The sequence below is a fragment of the Primulina huaijiensis genome, chromosome 10, assembly GCF_012295235.1.
Source record: "Primulina huaijiensis isolate GDHJ02 chromosome 10, ASM1229523v2, whole genome shotgun sequence".
Lineage (NCBI taxonomy): Eukaryota > Viridiplantae > Streptophyta > Magnoliopsida > Lamiales > Gesneriaceae > Primulina > Primulina huaijiensis.
This window is the reverse complement of record NC_133315.1, coordinates 5,324,262-5,346,265: the sequence shown is the minus strand read 5'-3', so window position 1 is coordinate 5,346,265 and position 22,004 is coordinate 5,324,262. Positions and strand designations below refer to the sequence as shown.

General features: G+C 37.6%; 1 protein-coding gene across 1 annotated transcript in view; it reads left to right on the top strand.

The window, feature by feature from the left end:
• The first annotated feature begins 13,407 nt into the window (after nucleotides 1-13,407).
• Nucleotides 13,408-22,004, top strand: part of LOC140985839 (uncharacterized) — a 28,933-nt gene continuing 20,336 nt past the window's right edge. Inside the window, exons 1-2 of the mRNA XM_073453792.1 lie at nucleotides 13,408-13,716; nucleotides 13,822-14,218. Coding sequence (XP_073309893.1) covers nucleotides 13,408-13,716; nucleotides 13,822-14,218 — 706 coding nt within the window. The remainder of the gene's footprint in view (nucleotides 13,717-13,821; nucleotides 14,219-22,004) is intronic.

The window sequence follows — 22,004 nt, the reverse complement described above, 5'->3', positions numbered from 1 at the left end:
ACACAACTTATTAGTCGTACCAGAAAGCACCTATAGGTATTTTGACTGGTTCGTACACCATTTAGTATGTTATTTACAATGTATATAATCATTTGGAATTTTAGATAAATCGTAAAATTATGATAAAGACACTATATTAAAATTCAAAGTATTCAGGTCAATTAAAGCACATTGAAGTCCAAACTTCTAATTCGTACGATAAAACATCTATATGTATTTTGATTGGTTTGTGTAACATTTAGTAGCCTAATTTACAATGTAGATAATCATTTAGATAGGTTGACAACTCGTAAAATTTTGATCGATACACCGTATTAAAGATTCAAAACAATCGTATACACAACTTTTTATTCGTACTACGAAACACCTATGTATTTTGATTGGTTCGTACACCATTAATTATGTTTTTTACAATGTACATAATCATTTGAAATTTTTTATACATCGTACAATTATGATGAAGAAAATATATTAAAATTAAAATCTTCAGGCCAATTAGAGTGCATTGGAGTCCAAATTTCTATTTCGTAAGATAAAACACCTATACTAATTTTTATTGGTTACTGAAATATTTAGTAGTTATTTATAATGTTCTCTGTCGGGTATTGTGGTTATACGTAGATGGATCCATCGAATTAGAGTTGATACGAAAGTCACTAATGATTTGAATTCAATAAAAAAAAATAAACACGTATATGTTGATATGACGAGATATGTTATGGATACATTTATGCTTTGACATGTTATGTTTAAGTTCATGTTTTTAAGATCATGAGATTTATTTTTATTACAGTACCTTTCAATGTTGCATGATACGTATATGTACTTGTTATCATGATTCGGGCGTATTGAGTCTTTAGACTCACTAAGTGTGAATGATGCAGGTGAGCGTGATGATGTGGACATTGAAGACGTCGAAAACTGAGTAGGTAGAGCTGGGTCTGCGCACGTTAACCCGATCACCATATTTTTTCCGCACATTATATGTTTATGAGTCAGGAGTAAAACATTGTTTATTTTATTCATTTTACATCTTTTATACGTTGATGGTTTGACAGGGTTTTGAACGTTACATTTGAATTCTAGTAAAACAGTAGTTTAGGAATTTGACGAGGTTAATTTATTTAATTGCAGTACTTTTATTTAGTAGTTGAATGATTTATTTTAAAATGCATGTGTTTGAGAAATTTTCGAAAATAGCTTTCAAAAAAAATTCTAGTAGTATTTTAGTAGCAGACGTTTCATGACTAGCCTGTCTTAGGACCCTGAACTTGTCCCTGCAGCAGCTAAGAGTCGTGCCTTCCTAGGAAGCCAACACCGAAAAACCTTATCTCTTAAAACCCAATTTTCTTTCATCAAGGTACCCTATCTTGTCCAGCCTTTAAACATGCACCTAAGGACACTTAAACATATGGAAAAACATCCCTTCTAGTAACCCTACCATGGCAGCCTCTTTGTGCATCATAAGCAAGAGTTTTAAAAGATGAAATCTTTAGTTTTGTCATGTTTATGCCATAAAAACGAAAATAAAAGAAGTGTATCATGTTTTTCATGCAATCATGTATCAAAATGCATAATATGGTGTGAAAGATGAGCGAAGGAATATTAAGGGTGCCTTTGCGTATTTCACGCACGAAAAACAACTTGCGATGCGAGGAACGTTGGTGGAGCGAAGACCCTTTGCTGAATTTTCCTTCAAAAATCACGTGAGAAGCCTTGGTTGTGTGGTGTGTGATCGTGTAGGCTGATGAAGGAAGAGTCCTTGTGTTTCCTTTAGGTGGGCGTGAGTTGTATTGAAATAAAAGAGCTTGGAAGCTTGATTATTTGATATAAAGATACATGGTGCAAGCTTAGACCCATTAACCTTGTATAATAGGTCCATCAGATAATATTTAAAATATTTCGTTTATGTTGCTTTTCGAAAATAATAACCGAGCCTCCAAAAAGTCCATATTTTCGTCAAAGATTGATTGCTGATTTAAAATACGACTCGACGTGTAAAAACACATGAAAATACCTCATTTTCTAAAATACCTATTAAAATATACCATACATTAAATAATTAAAAATAATCATTTAATAAAAATATTTTCCCTTATATGGTCCCCGTTCTTCGTTCCTCTATCGCGTCTCGAATCACCTTTAAAACACTGTTTGATGCATTCTAGTAGAAAACCATATTTTAAACCTATAAACTTGTCTACCACATTTAATGAATGAAATTAAAATAAATTGATTCAAATACATAAGAAATTTGATAACTTGCATTCATGAGGTTCACGTGGACCTTCAAATTTTCGGGACATTACATGAGACATCTTGTGCTTTGTATCGGAATATTTGACATGCCAGCAAGCTAAGGCAGAGCATCAGAGGCCAGTCGGAATACTTAAGCTACTTCCTATTCCCGAGTGAAAATATTACCATGAATTTTTGTAGTGGGGTTGCCGAGGACTATCAAGGGATTCAATGTCATTTGGGTAATAGTTGATCGTCTAACGAAATCAACGCACTTTCTACCTATTAAGACGACATTCACCATAACACAGTATGCAGGGTTGTATATTCGAGAGATAGTCCGACTACATGGGATTCCAGTGTCCATTGTTTCTGACCGAGATCCGAGGTTCACGTCGTCTTTCTGGAAGAGTCTGCATTCGGCGATGGGAACAAAGTTGTTATTCAGTACAACATTTCATCCTTGAACTGAGCTTGTGTGATCGATTTCCAAAGAAGTTGGGAACCGAAGTTACCTCTAGTGGAGTTCACCTATAACCATAGCTAACAATCGTTTATAGGAATGGCTCCTTACGAGGCACTTTATGGAAGGAATTGTATATCACCCATACATTGGGACGAGGTTTGTGAAAGAGAGGAATCTGGTTCGGACTTGATCAAGCAAACGACGAAGCTAGTAGTCAAATCTGAAACAGGATGAAGACTGCATAAAGCCGACAAAAGAGCTACGCTGATAAGCGACGAAGAGAACTAGAGTTTGCAGTGGGTGACCACGTATTCGTGAAAATAGCACCTATGAAGGGTATTATGAGATTTGGAAAGAAAGACAAACTCAGTCCAAGGTTCATAGGACCGTTTGAGATTCTAGAGAAGATTGAGACATTAGCCTATAGAGTGGCGTTGCCACCAATGCTAGCTGGAGTGCAAAATGTGTTCCATATTTCCATGCTGCAAAAGTACATGTCAAATCCTTCACATGTGCTGAATTACGAACCATTGCACTTGACTCCTAACATGTCATATGAGAAAAGACCTATATAAATTCTGGATAGGCAAGAAAGAAGGCTCTGAAACAAAGTTATTCAAATTGTCAAAGTCAAGTGGCTAAATCACTCGGAGGAGGAAGCTACTAGGGAAACCGAGAGGGACATGAGGAGTCGCTACCTGAAGTTATTCGTTAAGTTTTAATTTCGAGCACGAAATTTCATTTAAAGGAGAGAAGAATTGTAAGGTCCAAAATGCGATAACGTAATCCAACAGTATGCAAATCTTGGGAAAATGGAAAATGGTTAATTAAATTATTTTAATAGCATTTATTGAATATGGTAGGCATGTTTATATGTTTAAAATGTAGTTTCTACTAGAATGCATAAAACTGTGTTTTAAAGGGTATTCGAGACTTGATCGAGGAACGGAGACGGGGAAACATATAAAGGAAAATATTTTTATTAAATGATTATTTTTATTTATTTAATATATGGTATAATTTAAAAGGTATTTTCAAAAATGATGTTTTTTGAGGTTTTTCACGCGTCGAATCATATTTAAACCGAAAAATCAATTTTTGACGAAAATAAGGATTTTTTGGAAGCTCCGTTAATCTTTTTGAAAAGCAACCTAAGAAAAATATTTTAATTACTATCTAATGGGCCTATTATACCTAGGTTATTGGGTCTAATACCAATTATTTATATCAAATTAAAGCTTCAAAAACCCTAATCCTACACAACCCTAACACACGCACACCACCTCACAAACCCTAGGACTCCTAGGGCAGCCACCACACGGCCACACACACAATTTTCGAAGGCAAGTACATGTGTTTTTGTAGGAAATTCAGCAAGGTCCTCCCCACGTCGACGTCCTCGTATTGCAAATAGTTTTCGTGCGTAAAATATGAAAGACACGCCTTAATCTTCCTTCACTCATCTTTCACACCATATTATATGTTTTGATATATGATTGCATGAAAAACATGATACACTTTGTATATTTTCGTTTTTATGGCATAACAAGAACAAAACTAGAGTTTTCATCTTTTAAAATTCTTTCTTTCGATGTACAAAGGGCCTGCCATGGTAGGGTTACTAGAAGAGACGTTTTTCCACATGTTTAAGGGTCCGTAGGTACATGTTTAAGGGCTGGACATAATAGGGTAACATAATGCGTGAAAATTGGGTTTCTAGAGTCCTAGGGTTTCGAACTTGGGTTTTAGGCCTGCACTACTGTGGGCTGCCATTTGGGATGTGTTCAAAAGTCCTAAGGGAGCCTAGTCATGGTCCTAGATGGGCTGTGCAAGGGCTGGACGCAAGCCAGGAGAGGGTTGCACGTTTTGGAGTTTGATGGAAAACTAGGGTTCAGTTTGGTCTCCTTGGAGGGTGGGGCTTCTGGCTGCTGTTAGGGCATTCCCGGGGGTCCTAAGGGGGCTGAGTTAGTGTCCTAGATAGGTTGAGGAAAGGCTGGTGCGAAGACTAGGGCGGAAACGTGAATATGGGTCGCATGATGGCTTGAAGGGCAAGGGTTTGAGGGCTGGTTGTGTAGGGCTTGGTCCAGAAACTATTGTAATGTTCGGTCTAGGTCCTAGGGTAGTCGACTAGGGTTTGGACATGATGGTTAAGGGCTAGGCTTGAAGGAATTCATGGGTGATTAAAGCTAAGGGGTAGAGTTTTTGTGCAGAAAAATTTAATAAATGTTTAGGCTTTTCTATGGGTTCTGAAACGTCTGCTACTCTTTTTCTTAAAACGTGTTAGAAATTATTTTTCAAACCTCACATAGCATTCGGCCGAACCATAAAATATTTTTGACATCATTTTAAAATAAATCAACCAACTACCATTTAAAAATCCAAAGGAAATAGTTTAAAGCATAAAATCGTCATACGTTTTATCAACCTAAAAACATTATCTGAAAAGTATAGCTCATACTATAACCTCTCAAAACCATATTTAAATCGTCGTAAAAATATCTTAAGCATCACTTAAAATCATAAATCATAACTAGTGCGGAAAACTAAAGTCGGTCCTCGGGTTATGTGCACCTTCAGTCCAGCAAAGTCAACCATCAAGACCTCCATTAACATATTCATAATCAATAGCACCTGCATCAATCACACCTAGTGAGTCTAAAGACACAACACACCATAATCTTGATAAGAAGTATACATATATAGATCACATGCAACAGTGAAAAATATTTGTACTTAAAATATCGTTTTCATGAATATGCATAAACTTTAAACATAAACATTTTCGTAAACATTTTCATTATTTATAAACTTTAAGTAAAAACATTTTCATAATGATGCATCAACTTTAAACATAAACATTTTCATAATTTTTTCATAAACATTTTCATAAACATTTTCGTAAACCTTTTCATATCATCATAAATATATTCATATGAACATGCATAACTTAAACCTCAAACTTTTTTCTTTTTATCATTTCATATCATGTATCCTTTCATCATGATCATAAACATTTTTCCTTTTCCTTTACTTTTTCCTTTGTTGAATTCAAATCGTTAATTGTGACTTTCCTCAATCCTCAAAAAGTCGATGGATCCATCTACATGTAACCACAGTACTGGACAGCGGGGACATCAGCAACACTCTCACATGTCAACTGGGCATTGGCCTATCCTTATCGAATGGAAATACGATCGTCGGGGCTCCCTCTGGGGCCTTTTCCCATAAATGGGCTCCCTCTGGGCCTTCTCCCCTCACGACATCCCCACTCTTATCCTCATATCCTCATAGTCACAATTACTTCACCTCCTTCAACGTTTTACATTTTCATCACTTTATAAAAATTATGCATTTAATTTCACGCTTTTGACATTTTCTTAATTCCGTTGACTCTAACATGTCCCAAATAATTATTTAAGCTTACAAGAATTTTCTCATATTTTTATTTAGCTTAAATCGAGGACTTTTAAATAAATTTTTAAATATAACATATTAATGCGTTTTAATCCCGAATTAAACCAAAACCTTAATACAAAATTCCCAAATTAAAAACTTAGACTTTTAATAATTATTTGAGCTTAAATATAATTTTACATAATTTTATAAAGCTTAAACTAGGCTTTTCAATTAATTCTTTAATTGTTGTTTGGTGCGGCGATAAAATCACTAATAAATCCAAAACTCATTATTTTGATCCCAAACTTTACACATAACATTTTTATTATTTATTCTACCCTTCCAAATCATGAGCCACACCCGTGGACCCATGGATTAAATTTTAGTTCTTAATAATTCGAAATTGACCCTTGTAAGGACACACCGAGCCAACTCCTTATTTACCCGAGCCACGCCCAAGCCACCCTGAGCCAAACCCTATCCAACCCACCTAGGGACCCTACTGACCAAGCCCAGCCCACAGAACCAGCCCTAGACCGCTCAAAAACTCCCTGGAACTCGACCCCAAGTGCATGCGAGTGTGCGTTTGTAGTGTCCTTGTTGTATTGGGACTCCTAGCCGCCTAGGACTCTACCAGCCCTTAACCACCGAGCCCACACAACCCTAACCATCCCTGGACCATGCCCAGACCAGCCCAGACCCAGCCCACCCAACCCTAACCATCCCTGCACGCATGCTGCCCCCATAGTGCCTCCCTCACGTTTTCTTTGTTTGGCTCGAGCCCCATCGAGCCACCCTACACCAAATCATGATCAGACCCTCTAGGCACCCTCTTGGACCCTTAGAACCCATAGGACTTGACCCCAGCTCCTAAAACCGAAGCCAAAACATAGCTGCAGAAACACAGCCGAGAAACCCACTTTGACAAGGACTCTTGTTTCTGTTGCTAGGACCTAGCCAACCGATCCAGGCCATGAACCATCCCATGTAGCACCCTTCTAGGACCCTAAGGACCTAACCTAGCCCAGCCCAAGCCCACTGGCCAAGCCCCTTAACCATCTGCTCCAGATGAACACCTGCGCACTCCCTTAGCTTTCTCTCGGGTGGAGTCCTAGCTTGCTAAGACTCCTCCCAGCCCCTGGTCTCGAGTCCTAGCGTGGCTAGGACTCTTCCCCTGACCCATACCTAACTCTAGCCCAACCATGGTCCAACCCCAGCCAAGCCAAGCGATAATTCCCCATCAACCGAGCCCCTATGATCAAGCCGTGTCGATTTCGGTTCCGACTTGTTTTATACCTGTTTGTGCAACGTTTTTGTTGACTTTTATGAACCTAAATGTGAGAACCCGGAAAATTCGATCCAAAGCAAATCACGTAAGAAATAAAAAATTAAAATTTAGCTTAAACTAAGCTCTAAGCTCAACAATTTTCATTCTAACTATAGAAATTAAATATGAACTTAGATTTCAGCTAACTTAACTCGAGGAAATGACTTCAAATCTCGGAGACTAACTCGAAGGGAGGCCAAACTGCAAATAATCGCATCCATCGAAGAGTTATCACTGGAGGAGTAAAACCCCAGCTCAAGGAGTACTCGATCTTTCAGCTCAAAGCAGCTCAACCAAACTTGTCCTAACAGGACCAAAAAGAGAGCTAAAAGATGAGCTAAGGGCTTGGACAAGTTAAATGTGCAAGAGATGACAATTGAGTTAACCAAGGAAAGGAGCTAAAGGACTAAGACATATTAAATATGCAAGAAGTGACTCATGAACTAACCAAGATGACTCTTGAATTGGATAGAAATTTGACCAAAATAAATGCCTTGCTTGGGCATCAAGGAGACGGCCAAGGCTAGTGGAAGGGACAAGAATTTTCCTATAAATACCTCCCCAAACCTCACTCAAATGCACTTCAAAAATCTCTCTACAAACCCTCTAAAATTCAGTCAAGACTAGCAAAGAAAAAAAAAGGAGGAAGCTCGGGCAGTCCGAGTGCACAGAAAATAAGTCGAAGTGCTGCCGGATTTTCAGAAGAAAACAGCGTTCAATAATCTTCAAGTTTCGAAGCATACTTGCAAAATACTGTAAGTGGGTTTTTGCTACGTATATTCGTTTGTATTTTAAAACTTGAATATATAAGTTATGACATGCATGTGTGTGTGTCTTCATTTTCAAAAAAAGGCATGATGTCCATATTTTAAAATTTCGATCGATTATGTGTTTTCTTCTATGTTTCGAACTTCTTTGATTCCGCTGAATTCGTCTGAAATTCTGATATATGAAACTCTGATAAGTTCTGTCTGATAAGTCTGACCTCTGTGTCGCACTGTTACGATTCGAATATTAAATGGGACGAGAATTGTAATTCTGTCTGGCCCCCATTGGTGGGTATAAAACCATGTTCTGTCTGGCCCCCATCGGTGGGTATAAAACCGTGTTCTGGCCTCACCCCTTAGAGGACTAACATTTTGGGGACAATTTGACCATGGAAATGAGATGAATAACAGTGTCGTGTCTGTTCTGAAATGATCTGATTTGTTTCTGAAATTCTCTGAATCATCTGTTAACTTATGTCTCATATTCGATTCGTTTCTGTAAGTTAAAAGTAATAAGTTTTGAAAGTCTGTTAAAGAAATGTTTTAAAAAATAAGTTCTATATGTATCTTTGGAAATTGATCGACCTCCCACTTGCTGAGTGTTTCCCAAAAACACTCACCCCTTACAAATTTCAGATAAAAATGAAGAACAACTTAATGAGGAGGAGCAGGAAGCGTTCTGGGGATGGTGATCGAAAGTCAAGCCCAAGAATTGAGATTTTTATTCTTTTCTTCTGTTTGTTTCCGCAAAACTCTGATGTAAATGTGATTCTATTGTCATTGTAAAAACAAAGTTTTATTTATGAAAAAGACTGGTTTTATCATTTCGATACGAGGCTTAATTGTTTTCAAGTAATTGTTAAACAATGCCAGATGTCACTGACGCTTCGGACACGGGGCGTGACATTTAAGTGGTATCAGAGCCGCCAGGTTCATAATCCCGCTAGGATTTTGACAGACAAAATTCGATAAAGTAAAATTTTGGCAAATCCTAGTGTATCCCAATCAGAGTCCAACTTTCATTTGTTTCCTAATTTTCGAACACTTCCAAAATCTGTTCCTTCAATCGTTCCGGAAATCTTTAGTATCGAAAAATTTCTTCAATCGTTCCGGAAATCTTTAGTATCGAAAACTTTCCACGACAACTTTGTTTCTATTATTTGTGCCTTTCTACCCTTTATACGATTCTGATATTTTTTCCTCCACTTATTCTAAGAAATGGCTGCCCCACGTACCCGTGCTCAGGCTGCCCTTCGTATGCGTCAGCTCACGATTGATAATCAGCCTAGGGAAATCGCGACCTTGAAAGCGCAACTGGCCAAGGAAAGACTAGAAAAGCAAGAACTAAGTGAGATTAAGCACATACTGGAGACTGACGTGCAACGATTAGCTCATCACTTGGACTTGGCTGAGAGCCAACTTCTACTGATGCAGACTGATTCAGCTCGCATCGCGCGCTTAGCCTCACTCAACAAGGATTTGCTGGAGAGAGTAGAGATAGAGCGAAGACGTGCCACTCAGGCTCGTCAGCGTCAGGAGGAGTTCAGCGCCAAGCAAGAGCGGTACATTTCAAGGCTCCAAAGAATCATGGATCAGCTGCAAGACCAGAACAACTACTTGCATCTAGTGGTAGAGAACATAACAGAGGAGGAGGAAGCACCTATGGAGGTGGCCGGAGACGACAGCGACAGCGACAGCGACGGAGGAGAGATGATAAACCAGATTAGTATCAAGGTTTTAATAAAAGTATTTGGATTGTAGTGAAATTGCGATTAAGAAAATATTATGTACCAAATTATTTTTAAATGAAATTTCTATTATCTTATTGCATATTTAAAATTGAATGAGTATACTATCTGTAAAATTGTAATTTTTTTTTATAGGAAAACAAACATGGATCTTCAAGGCATTATAAATGAACTTAAAAAACAACTTCAGGAAAAGGAGACAGAAATTAAAACACTGAAAGAAAAAAATGAAAAACTTGGGAGAGACAACTACAAGTTGGATGGGAATAATGTATGCATGATGGAGGATCTTCGTGAAGCCAGAGAGGAAGAGAAGAGACTACGCGAGGACGTTAGACGTTATGCTGCCAATCATCAAGAGACGGAACGTCGTCACGAGATCACCAAGCAAGAGTTAAACAAAGCTCAAGATAGGATTTATACACTCCAAATCCGAGATGATAGCCTTCTCAAAACACAACGCCGTCTTGAGGAACGGATCGAAGAACAAGAAATCGATGAAAAAGTAAGCCAATCGACAATACAGGAGCTTCAAGAGAAAGTAAACAGCCTTGACTACCACAACACACAGTTGCAAAATTATATTGATCAGCTACAGAATAACATGATCAATATGGAGGAACTCTTGGAAGAACTTGAAGCTAACCAAGAAGAAAATCCTATTGAAGAAGAGGAGATTAATGAGGCAGTATGAGACGGTGAGGTCATAGATGAGTAGGGAGAGAATTCTAGATTAGACATCGACTGTATTTAGAATTATTTGATTAATCCTTTGTTTTGAAACTTTTTGATTTTATAAATTTCAAAATTTACGAAATTATTTTGATTTTACATCGTGGAAAATAAATTAATAAAATACATGTTTATAGGAAATGGCAGGCAGACCATCCCGAAACAACCGTAACCCTCGTGACGCCAACCAAAATGAAAATCCGCCACCACCACCGAGAGTGAATCTTAGTCAAGAAGATATGATGGCAATAGCTACCATTGTAGCCGCCACGTTGCAAGGAATCGTGAACCCCCTTGCCAACGCTATCCAGCCACCACCGGAACCCAAACCGCGTGGCATTAAATACCATTATGAATCTCTGAGAAGGAATCGAGTTCCAACTTTCGATGGAAACCCATGCCCGGATGTCAGTCATAACTGGCTCAAAAATGTCGAATCCCAACTACACCTACTGGAAGTGCCTGAAGAATTAAGAGTAGAAGTTGTAACACCGTTTCTAGAAGACAGAGCACGAAAGTGGTGGGAAACTGTGTCACCATCTATAGCTGAAGTAGAAGAAATCACGTGACAGAGTTTCAAGAGAGAATTTTTGAAACAATACTACCCAGCCGAGTTTCGTCTGCAGAAGTTGAACGAATTTGAAAACTTCAAGCAGACCCCAGACATGACAGTGATGGAATACACTTCAAGATTTAACGATCTGGTAACTTATGTCCCAACAATCATGTCTGACGAAACATGGAAAATGCATCGCTTTAAGAACTCTGATGTAATTGTGATTCTATTGTCATTGTAAAGACAATGTTTTATTTATGAAAAAGACTGGTTTTGTCATTTCGATATGAGGCTTAATTGTTTTCAAGTAATTGTTAAACAATGCCGGATGTCACTGACGCTTCGGACACGGGCGTGACATTTAAGTGGTATCAGAGCCGCCAGGTTCATAATCCCGCTGGGATTTTGACAGACAAAATTTGATAAAGTCAAATTTTGGCAAATCCTAGTGTATCCCAATCAGAGTCCAACTTTCATTTGTTTCCTAATTTTCGAACACTTCAAAAAGATGTTCCTTCAATCGTTCCGGAAATCTTTAGTATCGAAAACTTTCTTCAATCATTCCGGAAATCTTTAGTATCGAAAACTTTCCACGACAACTTTGTTTCTATTATTTGTGCCTTTCTACCCTTTATACGATTCTGATATTTTTTCCTCCACTTATTCTAAGAAATGGCTGCCCCACGTACCCATGCTCAGGCTGCCCTTCGTATGCGTCAGCTCACGATTGATAATCAGACTAGGGAAATCGCGACCTTGAAAGCGCAACTGGCCAAGGAAAGACTAGAAAAGCAAGAACTAAGTGAGATTAAGCACATACTGGAGACTGACGTAGAACGATTAGATCATCACTTGGACTTGGTTGAGAGCCAACTTTTACAGATGCCGACTGATTCAACTCGCATCGCGCGCTTAGCCTCACTCAACAAGGATTTGCTGGAGAGAGTGGAGATAGAGCGAGGACATGCCACTCAGGCTCGTCAGCGTCAGGAGGAGTTCAGCGCCAAGCAAGAGCGGTACATTTCAAGGCTCCACAGAACCATGGATCAGCTTCAATACCAGAACAACTACTTGCATCTAGTGGTAGAGAACATAGCAGAGGAGGAAGAGGCACCGATGGAGGTGGCCTGAGACGACAATGACAGCGACAACGACGGAGGAGAGATGATAGACTAGATTAGTATCAAGATTTTAATAAAAATATTTGGATTGTAGTGAAATTGCGATTAAGAAAATATTATGTACCAAATTATTTTTAAATGAAACTTTCTATTATCTTATTGCATATTTAAAATTGGATGAGTATACTATCAGTAAAATTGTAATTTTTTTTTATAGGAAAACAAACATGGATCTTCAAGGCGTTATAAATGAACTTCAAAAACAACTTCAGAAAAAGGAGACAGAAATTAAAACACTGAAAGAAAAAAATGAAAAACTTGAGAGAGACAACTACCAGTTGGATGGGAATAATATATGCATGATGGAGGGTCTTCGTGAAGCCAGAGAGGAAGAGAAGAGACTACGCGAGGACGTTAGACATTATGCTGCCTATCATCAAGAGTCGGAACGTCGTCACGAGATCACCAAGAAAGAGTTAAACAAAGCTCAAGATAGGATTTTTACACTCCAAATCCGGGATGATAACCTTCTCAAAACACAACGCCGTCTTGAGGAACGGATCGAAGAACAAGAAATCGACGAAAAAATAAGCCAATCGACAATACAGGAGCTTCAAAAGCAAGTAAACAACCTTGACTACCACAACACACAGTTGCAAAATTATATTGATCAGCTACAGAATAACATGATCAATATGGAGGAACTCTTGGAAGAACTTGAAGCTAACCAAGAAGAAAATCCTATTGAAGAAGAGGAGATTAATGAGTCAGTAGGAGACGGTGAGGTCATAGATGAGTAGGGAGAGAACTCTAGATTAGACATCGACTGTATTTAGAATTATTTGATTAATCCTTTGTTTTGAAACTTTTTGATTTTATAAATTTTAAAATTTATGAAATTATTTTGATTTTACATCGTGGAAAATAAATTAATAAAATACATGTTTATAGGAAATGCCAGGCAGACCACCCCGAAACAACCGTAACCCTCGTGGCGCCAACCAAAATGAAAATCCGCCACCACCACCGAGAGTGAATCTTAGTCAAGAAGATATGATGGCAATAGCTACCATTGTAGCCGCCACGTTGCAAGGAATCGTGAACCCCCTTGCCAACGCTATCCAGCCACCACCGGAACCCCAACCGCGTGGAATTAAATACCATTATGAATCTTTGAGAAGAAATCGAGTTTCAACTTTCGATGGAAACCCAGACCCGGAAGTCAGTCATAACTGGCTCAAAAATGTCGAATCCCAACTAAACCTACTGGAAGTGCCTGAAGAATTGAGAGTAGAAGTTGTAACACCGTTTCTAGAAGACAGAGCACGAAAGTGGTGGGAAACTGTGTCACCATCTCTAACTGAAGTATAAGAAATCACGTAGCAGAGTTTCAAGAGAGAATTTTTGAAACAATACTACCCAGCCGAGTTTCGTCTGCAGAAGTTGAACGAATTTGAAAACTTCAAGCAGACCCCAGACATGACAGTGATGGAATACACTTCAAGATTTAACGATCTAGGAACTTATGTCCCAACAATCATGTCTGACGAAACATTGAAAATGCATCGCATTAAGAAAAGACTGAACAACCGAATTCAATCAGCTTTAGCAGTATTCAAGCCGAATAATGTTGCTGATCTGATGGGCGCGACGATGAGCGCGGAAACAAATATCAAGCGCCGTGAAGAGGAAAATAGGAACAAGAGACCATTGGTCAGCCAATTTGCTCAAAATGGTCCCAAATTCAAGAAGCCGAATCATTCAAGTGGACCTTCAAGAGTAAATTTCAACAGTGCTGGCAATATCGAAGGAAAGTGGTGCGATACATGCCGACAGAAGCACACTGGAGAATGTTATCGGAAAACAGGTGCGTGTTTCAAATGCGGTAAAGTGTGTCACCGGATTAAGGACTGCCCAGACAACAAAGACAAAGGGACGGGACCCATCAAACCAAAGGAAAACAAAAATAATGCACGGGTGTACGCAATAACTCAGGAGGAAGCTGATAACACCAATGAAGTGGTGGCAGGTACTATTTTACTCAATGAAATGCCTGCATATACCTTGTTTGATTGTGGTGCTACACACTGTTTTTTGTCTAGAAGATTTGCTAAGAAACTTAAACTTGAACATGATACTCTTAATGAACCATTAAGAGTGGCAACACCGGCGAGCAAAATAATTGAGACATACAAAGTGTATCGAAACTGTAAAATTGGTATAAGCAAACAAAATTTTGAAGTGGAATTGATTCAACTCAATATGGTTGAGTTTGACATCATTCTTGGAATGGACTGGGTAGCTAAAAACCATGCCATGGTGGACTGTCAAAAGAAAAAAATTAGACTTCAGACTCCGACTAAAGAGGAAGTCATATACCACAGAAAATCCAAGAAAAGGAAATCTCTGTTATCCACCTCACAAGCCTGGAAGGCCATAAAAGGAGGAGAAGAAATTTATCTGACGATGATCACTGAGATTAAAGAAAAAGAAGTCCCAAAGTTGGGGGATATACCAATTGTTCAAGAATTTCCAGATGTTTTCCCCGAGGAATTACCTGGAGAGATACCCGATAGGGAAGTAGAATTTGAAATCAATTTGGTCCCTGGTGCTGCACCAATCTCAAAGGCACCATACCGAATGGCTCCAGCTGAATTAAAAGAGTTAAAGGAGCAACTTCAGGAATTACTGGACTAGAAACAGATTCTCCCTAGTGCATCTCCGTGGGGAGCCCCAGTGCTGTTCGTAAAGAAAAAAGACGGAAGTATGAGGCTATATATTGACTACCGGGAGTTAAACAAGATCACCATAAAGAATAAATACCCACTCCCAAGAATAGACGATCTTTTTGATCAGCTGAAGGGAGCCAAAGTTTTCTCAAAACTCGATCTAAGATCTGGTTATCATCAACTGTAAGTCAAAACTGAGGATATCCCTAAAACTGCTTTTAGGACGATATATGGACATTACGAATTTACAGTAATGCCTTTTGGTCTAACAAATGCTCCTGCAGCATTCATGGACCTGATGAATCGAGTGTTCAAACCATACCTCGACAAGTTTGTTGTTGTTTTTATTGATGATATCTTGGTATACTCACCAAGTGAGGAAGAACACCGAGAACATTTGCGTCTCACGTTGCAAACACTGAGAGAAAAAGAACTATATGCCAAATTCAAGAAGTGGTAATTATGGCTTAGGACATATAATTTCTGAATTTGGGGTGTCAGTAGACCCTAAGAAGGTAGAGGCCTTCAAGGATTGGCCACAACCTAAAACAGTAACCGAAGTAAGAAGTTTTCTTGGTTTAGCTGGCTACTATAGAAAATTTGTGGAAGGATTTTCTTCGATAGCCATCCCACTCACCAAACTTACTCAAAAGAATTCGAAATTCATTTGGAATGAGGCATGTGAAAGAAGCTTTGAAACCTTGAAGACAAAACTTGCATCCACACCAGTACTAATTCTTCCCGAGGATGGTAAGAATTTCACTATCTATAGTGATGCGTCAAAAGGAGGATTAGGGTGTGTACTTATGCAAGAAGGTCATGTAATTGCTTATGCCTCCCGGCAACTAAAACCTTATGAGAAAAATTACCCCACTCATGACATGGAATTAGCCGCAGTGGTATTTGCGCTTAAAATTTGGAGGCACTACCTTTATGGAGTGAAATGCGAAGTTTTTACTGATCACCAGAGCCTCAAGTACATTTTCACCCAAAAAGAATTAAATATGAGGCAAAGAAGGTGGATAGAACTTCTAAAAGATTATGATTTGGTAATCAGTTATCATCCGGGTAAGGCGAATAAGGTGGCAGATGCATTGAGTTTAAGAAATTTTGGAAAAATGAGTTTATCTTCACTATCGGCGCAACAAGTACTTCGGGAAACCATTAAATTAAAGCAGAGTCAAGACACCTCTATCATTAAAATTAAAGAACAGATCCAAGAAGGAAAGGTTCCAGAGTTTCAAATGGATGAGAATGGTATCCTTTGGAAGAAAGGACGGTTGTATGTGCCCGATATCGATGGAATTCGAGAAAAGGTAATGACCGAGGCACATAAATCAAGATTTTCAGTATATCCAAGAAGCACCAAAATGTACAGAGACCTGAAAAATAATTACTGGTGGAACGGAATGAGGAAAGACGTAGCTGTCTTTGTTTCCAAATGTCTGACCTGTCAACAAGTCAAGGCAGAACACCAACGGCCTGGAGGACTTTTACAGCCATTGGAAATACCAAAATGGAAGTGGGATAACATCTCCATGGATTTTGTAGTAGGACTACCAAGATCAAGGCAGGGTCACGATGGATTTTGGGTAATCATTGACAGGTTGACCAAGTCTGCACATTTCTTCCCAGTACGGATGAATTACAACTTGGACAAGTTAGCTACCTTATATATGGACAATATAGTAAGACTACACTGAGTCCCAGTGAGTATACTGTCTGATAGAGACCCAAGATTTGTATCAAGATTTTGGAAAAGTTTTCAGAAGGCCATGAGAACCAAAGTAACTCTCAGTACGGCTTATCACCCACAAACTGATGGCCAAACCGAGAGAACAATTTAAACCCTCGAGGACATGCTGAGGGCATGTGCTCTAGATTTTACTGGAATCTGGAGTGAACAATTACCCCTGATAGAATTTGCCTATAACAACAGCTATCACAGTATTATCGAGATGGCTCCATATGAGGCTCTGTATGGCCAAAAGTGTAGGTCGCCTCTATACTGGGATGAAGTCGGAGAAAAGGCTGTTGCTGGACTAGTGCTTGTACAATTAACCGTTGACAAAGTAACCATAATCAGGGAAAGACTCAAGGCAGCCCAAGATAGACAAAAGAGTTTGGCTGATTTGAAGAGAAGACCGTTGGAATTGGAGATTGGTGAAAAAGCTTATGTCAAGGTTTCTCCCATGAAAGGAGTGGTTCGGTTCAGCAAATCCGGAAAGTTAAACCCGAGATATGTAGGACCGTTTGAGATATTGGAAAAGGTGGGAACCTTAGCCTACCGTCTAGCTTTACCACCTGAAATGTTCAGGATTCACAACGTTTTTCACATCTCGCAACTGAGGTAATATGTCCCAGACCCCAGTCATGTACTCAAAGTCGCTCCACTGATGATCGAAGGACAACTTAACGAAGAACTCAAATATGAAAAAGTCTCTATCCAAATAGTGGTCACAAAAGACCAAGTGTTGAGGCACCGGACAATCCCATATGTCAAAGTACAGTGGTCAAATCATACTGAAAGGGATGACACTTGGGAACTTGAAGAGAAAATGCACTCACAATATCCTCATTTATTCCAAAGCTCAAGTTGATCCAAGTTTCGGGGACGAAACTTTCAATAAGGAGGGAGGGATGCGAGAACCCGGAAAATTCGATCCGAAGCAAATCACGTAAGAAATACAAACTTAAAATTTAGCTTAAACTAAGCTCTAAGCTCAACAATTCTCATTCTAACTATAGAAATTAAATATGAACTTAGATTTCAGCTAACTTGACTCGAGGAAATGGCTTCAAATCTCAGAGACTAACTCAACGGGAGGCCAAACTGCAAGTAATCACATCCATCGAAGAGTTATCACTGGAAGAGTAAAACCCCAGCTCAAGGACTCTATCTTTCAGCTCAAAGCAGCTTAACCAAGCTTGTCCTAACAGGACCAAAAAGGGAGCTAAAAGATGAGCTAATGGCTTGGACAAGTTAAATGTGCAAGAGATGACCATTGAGTTAACCAAGGAAAGGAGCTAAAGGACTAAGACATATTAAATATGCAAGAAGTGACTCATGAACTAACCAGCGATAAAAAAAAGAGGAAGCTCGTGCAGTCCGAGTGCACATAAAATAAGTCAAAGTGCTGCCGAATTTTCAGAAGAAAACAGCGTTCAAGAATCTTCAAGTTTCGAAGCATACTTGCAAAATACCGTAAGTCGGTTTTTTCTACGTATATTCGTTTGTATTTTAAAACTTGAACATATAAGTTATGACATGCATGTATGTGTGTCTACATTTTCAAAAAAAAGCATGATGTCCGTCTTTTAAAATTTCAATCGATTATGTGTTTTCTTCTATGTTTCGAACTTCTTTGATTCCGCTGAATTCGTCTGAAATTCTGATATATGAAACTCTGATAAGTTCAGTCTGATAAGTCTGACCTCTGTGTCGCACTGTTACGATTCGAATTTGAAATGGGATGAGAATTGTAATTCTGTCTGGCCCCCATTGGTGGGTATAAAACCATGTTCTGTCTGGCCCCCATCGGTGGGTATAAAACCGTGTTCTGGCCTCATCCCTTAGAGGACTAACATATTGGGGACAATTTGACCATGGAAATGAGATGAGTAACAGTGTTGTGTATGTTCTGAAATGATCTGATTTGTTTCTGAAATTCTCTGAATCATCTGTTAACTTCTGTCTCATATTCGATTCGTTTCTGTAAGTTAAAAGTAATAAGTTTTGAAAGTCTGTTAAAGAAATGTTTTAAAGATTAAGTTCTATATGTATCTTTGGAAATCGATCGACCCCCCACTTAGTGAGTGTTTCCCAAAACACTCACCCCTTACAAATTTCAGATAAAAATGAAGAACAACTGAATGAGGAGGAGCAGGAAGCGTTCTCGGGATGGTGATCGAAAGTCAAGCCCAAGAATTGAGATTTTTATTCTTTTCTTTTGTTTTGTTTCCGCAAAACTCTGATGTAATTGTGATTCTATTGTCATTGTAAAGACAATGTTTTATTTATGAAAAATACTGGTTTTGGCATTTCGATACGAGGCTCTATTGTTTTCAAGTATTTGTTAAAAAAAAAATATGTTTTAAAAACCATCTAGGATGCATGTGCGAAAAAAATAGATTTGTAACTTGTTTTCATTCAAAACATGCTCAAATAAATAATATGGTGTGATAGATGTTTGAAGGAAAGAAATATGGTGTGCCTTTGCATATTAAACGATGCGAAGAACACCTTGGCCGAATTTCCCTTGGATTTACAAAGCTTTTCCCTTGATTTTTCTATTGTGTGTGCCGTGTGTTTGAGTGCAAGGGAGAGTTTTGATTTGTATAAAAGAGGTGGGCGTGAGTTTATCATTAAATTATGGAGAAATTTTGAGTTTAAATAATAATTAAACACTGACAAAGGTTTAGGCCCATTAGGAAAATTAATTAGGCCCAATAGTGTTTAATTAAAATACTAAAAATTATATTGTTTAGAAAAGTTTGTGAATTTATTAGCCGGGTTGCCGAAGCGTTTGTATTTTTGTTGAAAATCCAACACCGACAAAATTTACGTCCCAGCGTATAAAATCACCTCAAAAACTCATATTTTCAAAAATAAGAAAAAACATCACCCTTATTTTAAATAATTAAAAATAATTATTTAATAAAAATATTTTCTAATTTTCAGCCCTCAGTCTCCGTTCCTCGATCGCAACTTGAATAACATTTTAAAAATACATTTTAATGCAACCATGTAGAAAAATATATTTTAAACATGTAATCATGCACAACATATTTAATTTATGCAATTAAAATAATTAATTGAAATACGCAGAGAATTTAATAATTTGTATGCATGTGGTTCACGTGGTCCTTCAAATTTTCGGGGGGTTACAATCTAACCCCCTTAAATTGAATTTCGTCCCCGAAATTTGCTAATCCTCGATAATCGAAAGTTTAGACTTAGTTCTAGTATCCCAAAAATCCACGCTTCCGCTGCGTTACTCTGATAAAACTTAAGCTCTAGAATGTCCTTATGTCTCCTTGATCCCAATTAAATTTTCCTTCTAAATCTTTATTTTCAAATCGCAACTTAAAGAGACCCATAATGACTTAGTTCTATTACTATTATAACCTCGAATTTCAATTTTTCTAACAATGCCTAATATTAAAGATGGATGACCATACTTATCGTATATTATTTTCCTTATTTTATACCCAAAAATTTTCATCAACTTATCAAATTTCAATCTTGAAATCCCAAACACATCCGCTAACGCTTAGATTTTTTAATCCTAATATTGTTTTATCCTTAAAAACCCTTGCTTAACATTCCTTATAACATTATAACCAAGATATCTCAAGGTTCCAAATATTCTTAAAAGTCTAAATCATCAAAATTTCCTATTATTTAAGCCATTAAATTCTCACTTATTGCTAAATTAATCCCCAATTTCCTTAACAATTGCAAAATAAATTTTTAATTTCCAAAATAATATCCCATCAGTCCCTAAATTTCGAAAATTTCTCAATTAACCCATAAATTTTTGGCGTTTTTAATTCCCATCTACGGGTTTCCCATAATATAAATTCGATAAATTTAAACTTATTTACCCAACATCAATTCCTATAATCAATATTACCTTTCAACAAACTTAAAATCCCAATTTATATATTTTCTTACTCCCAAGTCATTGCAAATCCTCGAATCATTATTTCTTATGAGTAATTCCCAAAAATTAATTCAACTAGTAACCATGAATTATAAATATTTTCTTAGAAAATCTATGTGTCCCAAAGCATTCATAATATTCAAGATTAACTTATGATCTAAAAAGTAGAACGTCAATACTAAAACCCAAAAATCAACATAGTCCAATTCTACCACAAAGCCAACATGCGTTGAAATCAAATAACTTCTTATTTCATATCATATCGCGTATAAAAATTCTAAATCATATAAATCATATATTATCATAAAGCTATTAAACATGTGATGTAAACATATAATTCATGTACTTTTGCAGGTAACATCGTAAAATCATATAAAGTGTGTAAACTTACAAATTTGAGTCTTGACGACTGAGCTTCCCGGCACTAATGGTGGCACAACCCTTTACAAAACCATTGCTCTGATACCAACTAAAACGTCTGCTACTTTCATAAAATCCTCATACGTTTTACCAACCTAAAAATATTATCTGAAAAGTATAGCCCATACTATATCCTCTCAAAATCATAATTAAATCGTCGTAAAAATATCTTTAGAATCATTTAAAATCATAAATCATAATTAGTGTGCAAAACTAGCGTCGGTCCTCGGGTTATGTGCACCTTCAGTCAAGCAAAGTCAACCATCAAGACCTCCATTAACATATTCATAATCAATAGCACCTGCATCAATCACACCTATTGAGTCCAAAAACTCAACACACCATAATCTTGATAACAAGTAATATATATACAGATCACATGCAACAATTAAAAATACTTGTACTTAAAATATCTTTTTAATGAAGATGCATAAACTTTAAACATAAACATTTTCGTAAACATTTTCATGATGCATAAAATTTAAGTAAAAACATTTTCATAACGATGCATCAACTTTAAACATAAACATTTTCGTAAAACTTTTCATATCATCATAAATATATTCATATGAACATGCATAACTTAAACATCAATCTTTTTTCTTTTTATCATTTCATATCATGTATCATTACATCATGATCATAAACATTTTTCCTTTTCCTTTTCCTTTTCCTTGGTTGAATTTAGATCGTTAATTGTGACTTTCCTCAATCTTCAAAAAGTCAATGGATCCATCTACATGTATCCACAGTACTTGGCGACAGGGATGCCAACAACACTCTTACCGGTCAACTGGGCCTTGGCCTATCCTCATCGAATGGAAATACGATCGTCGGG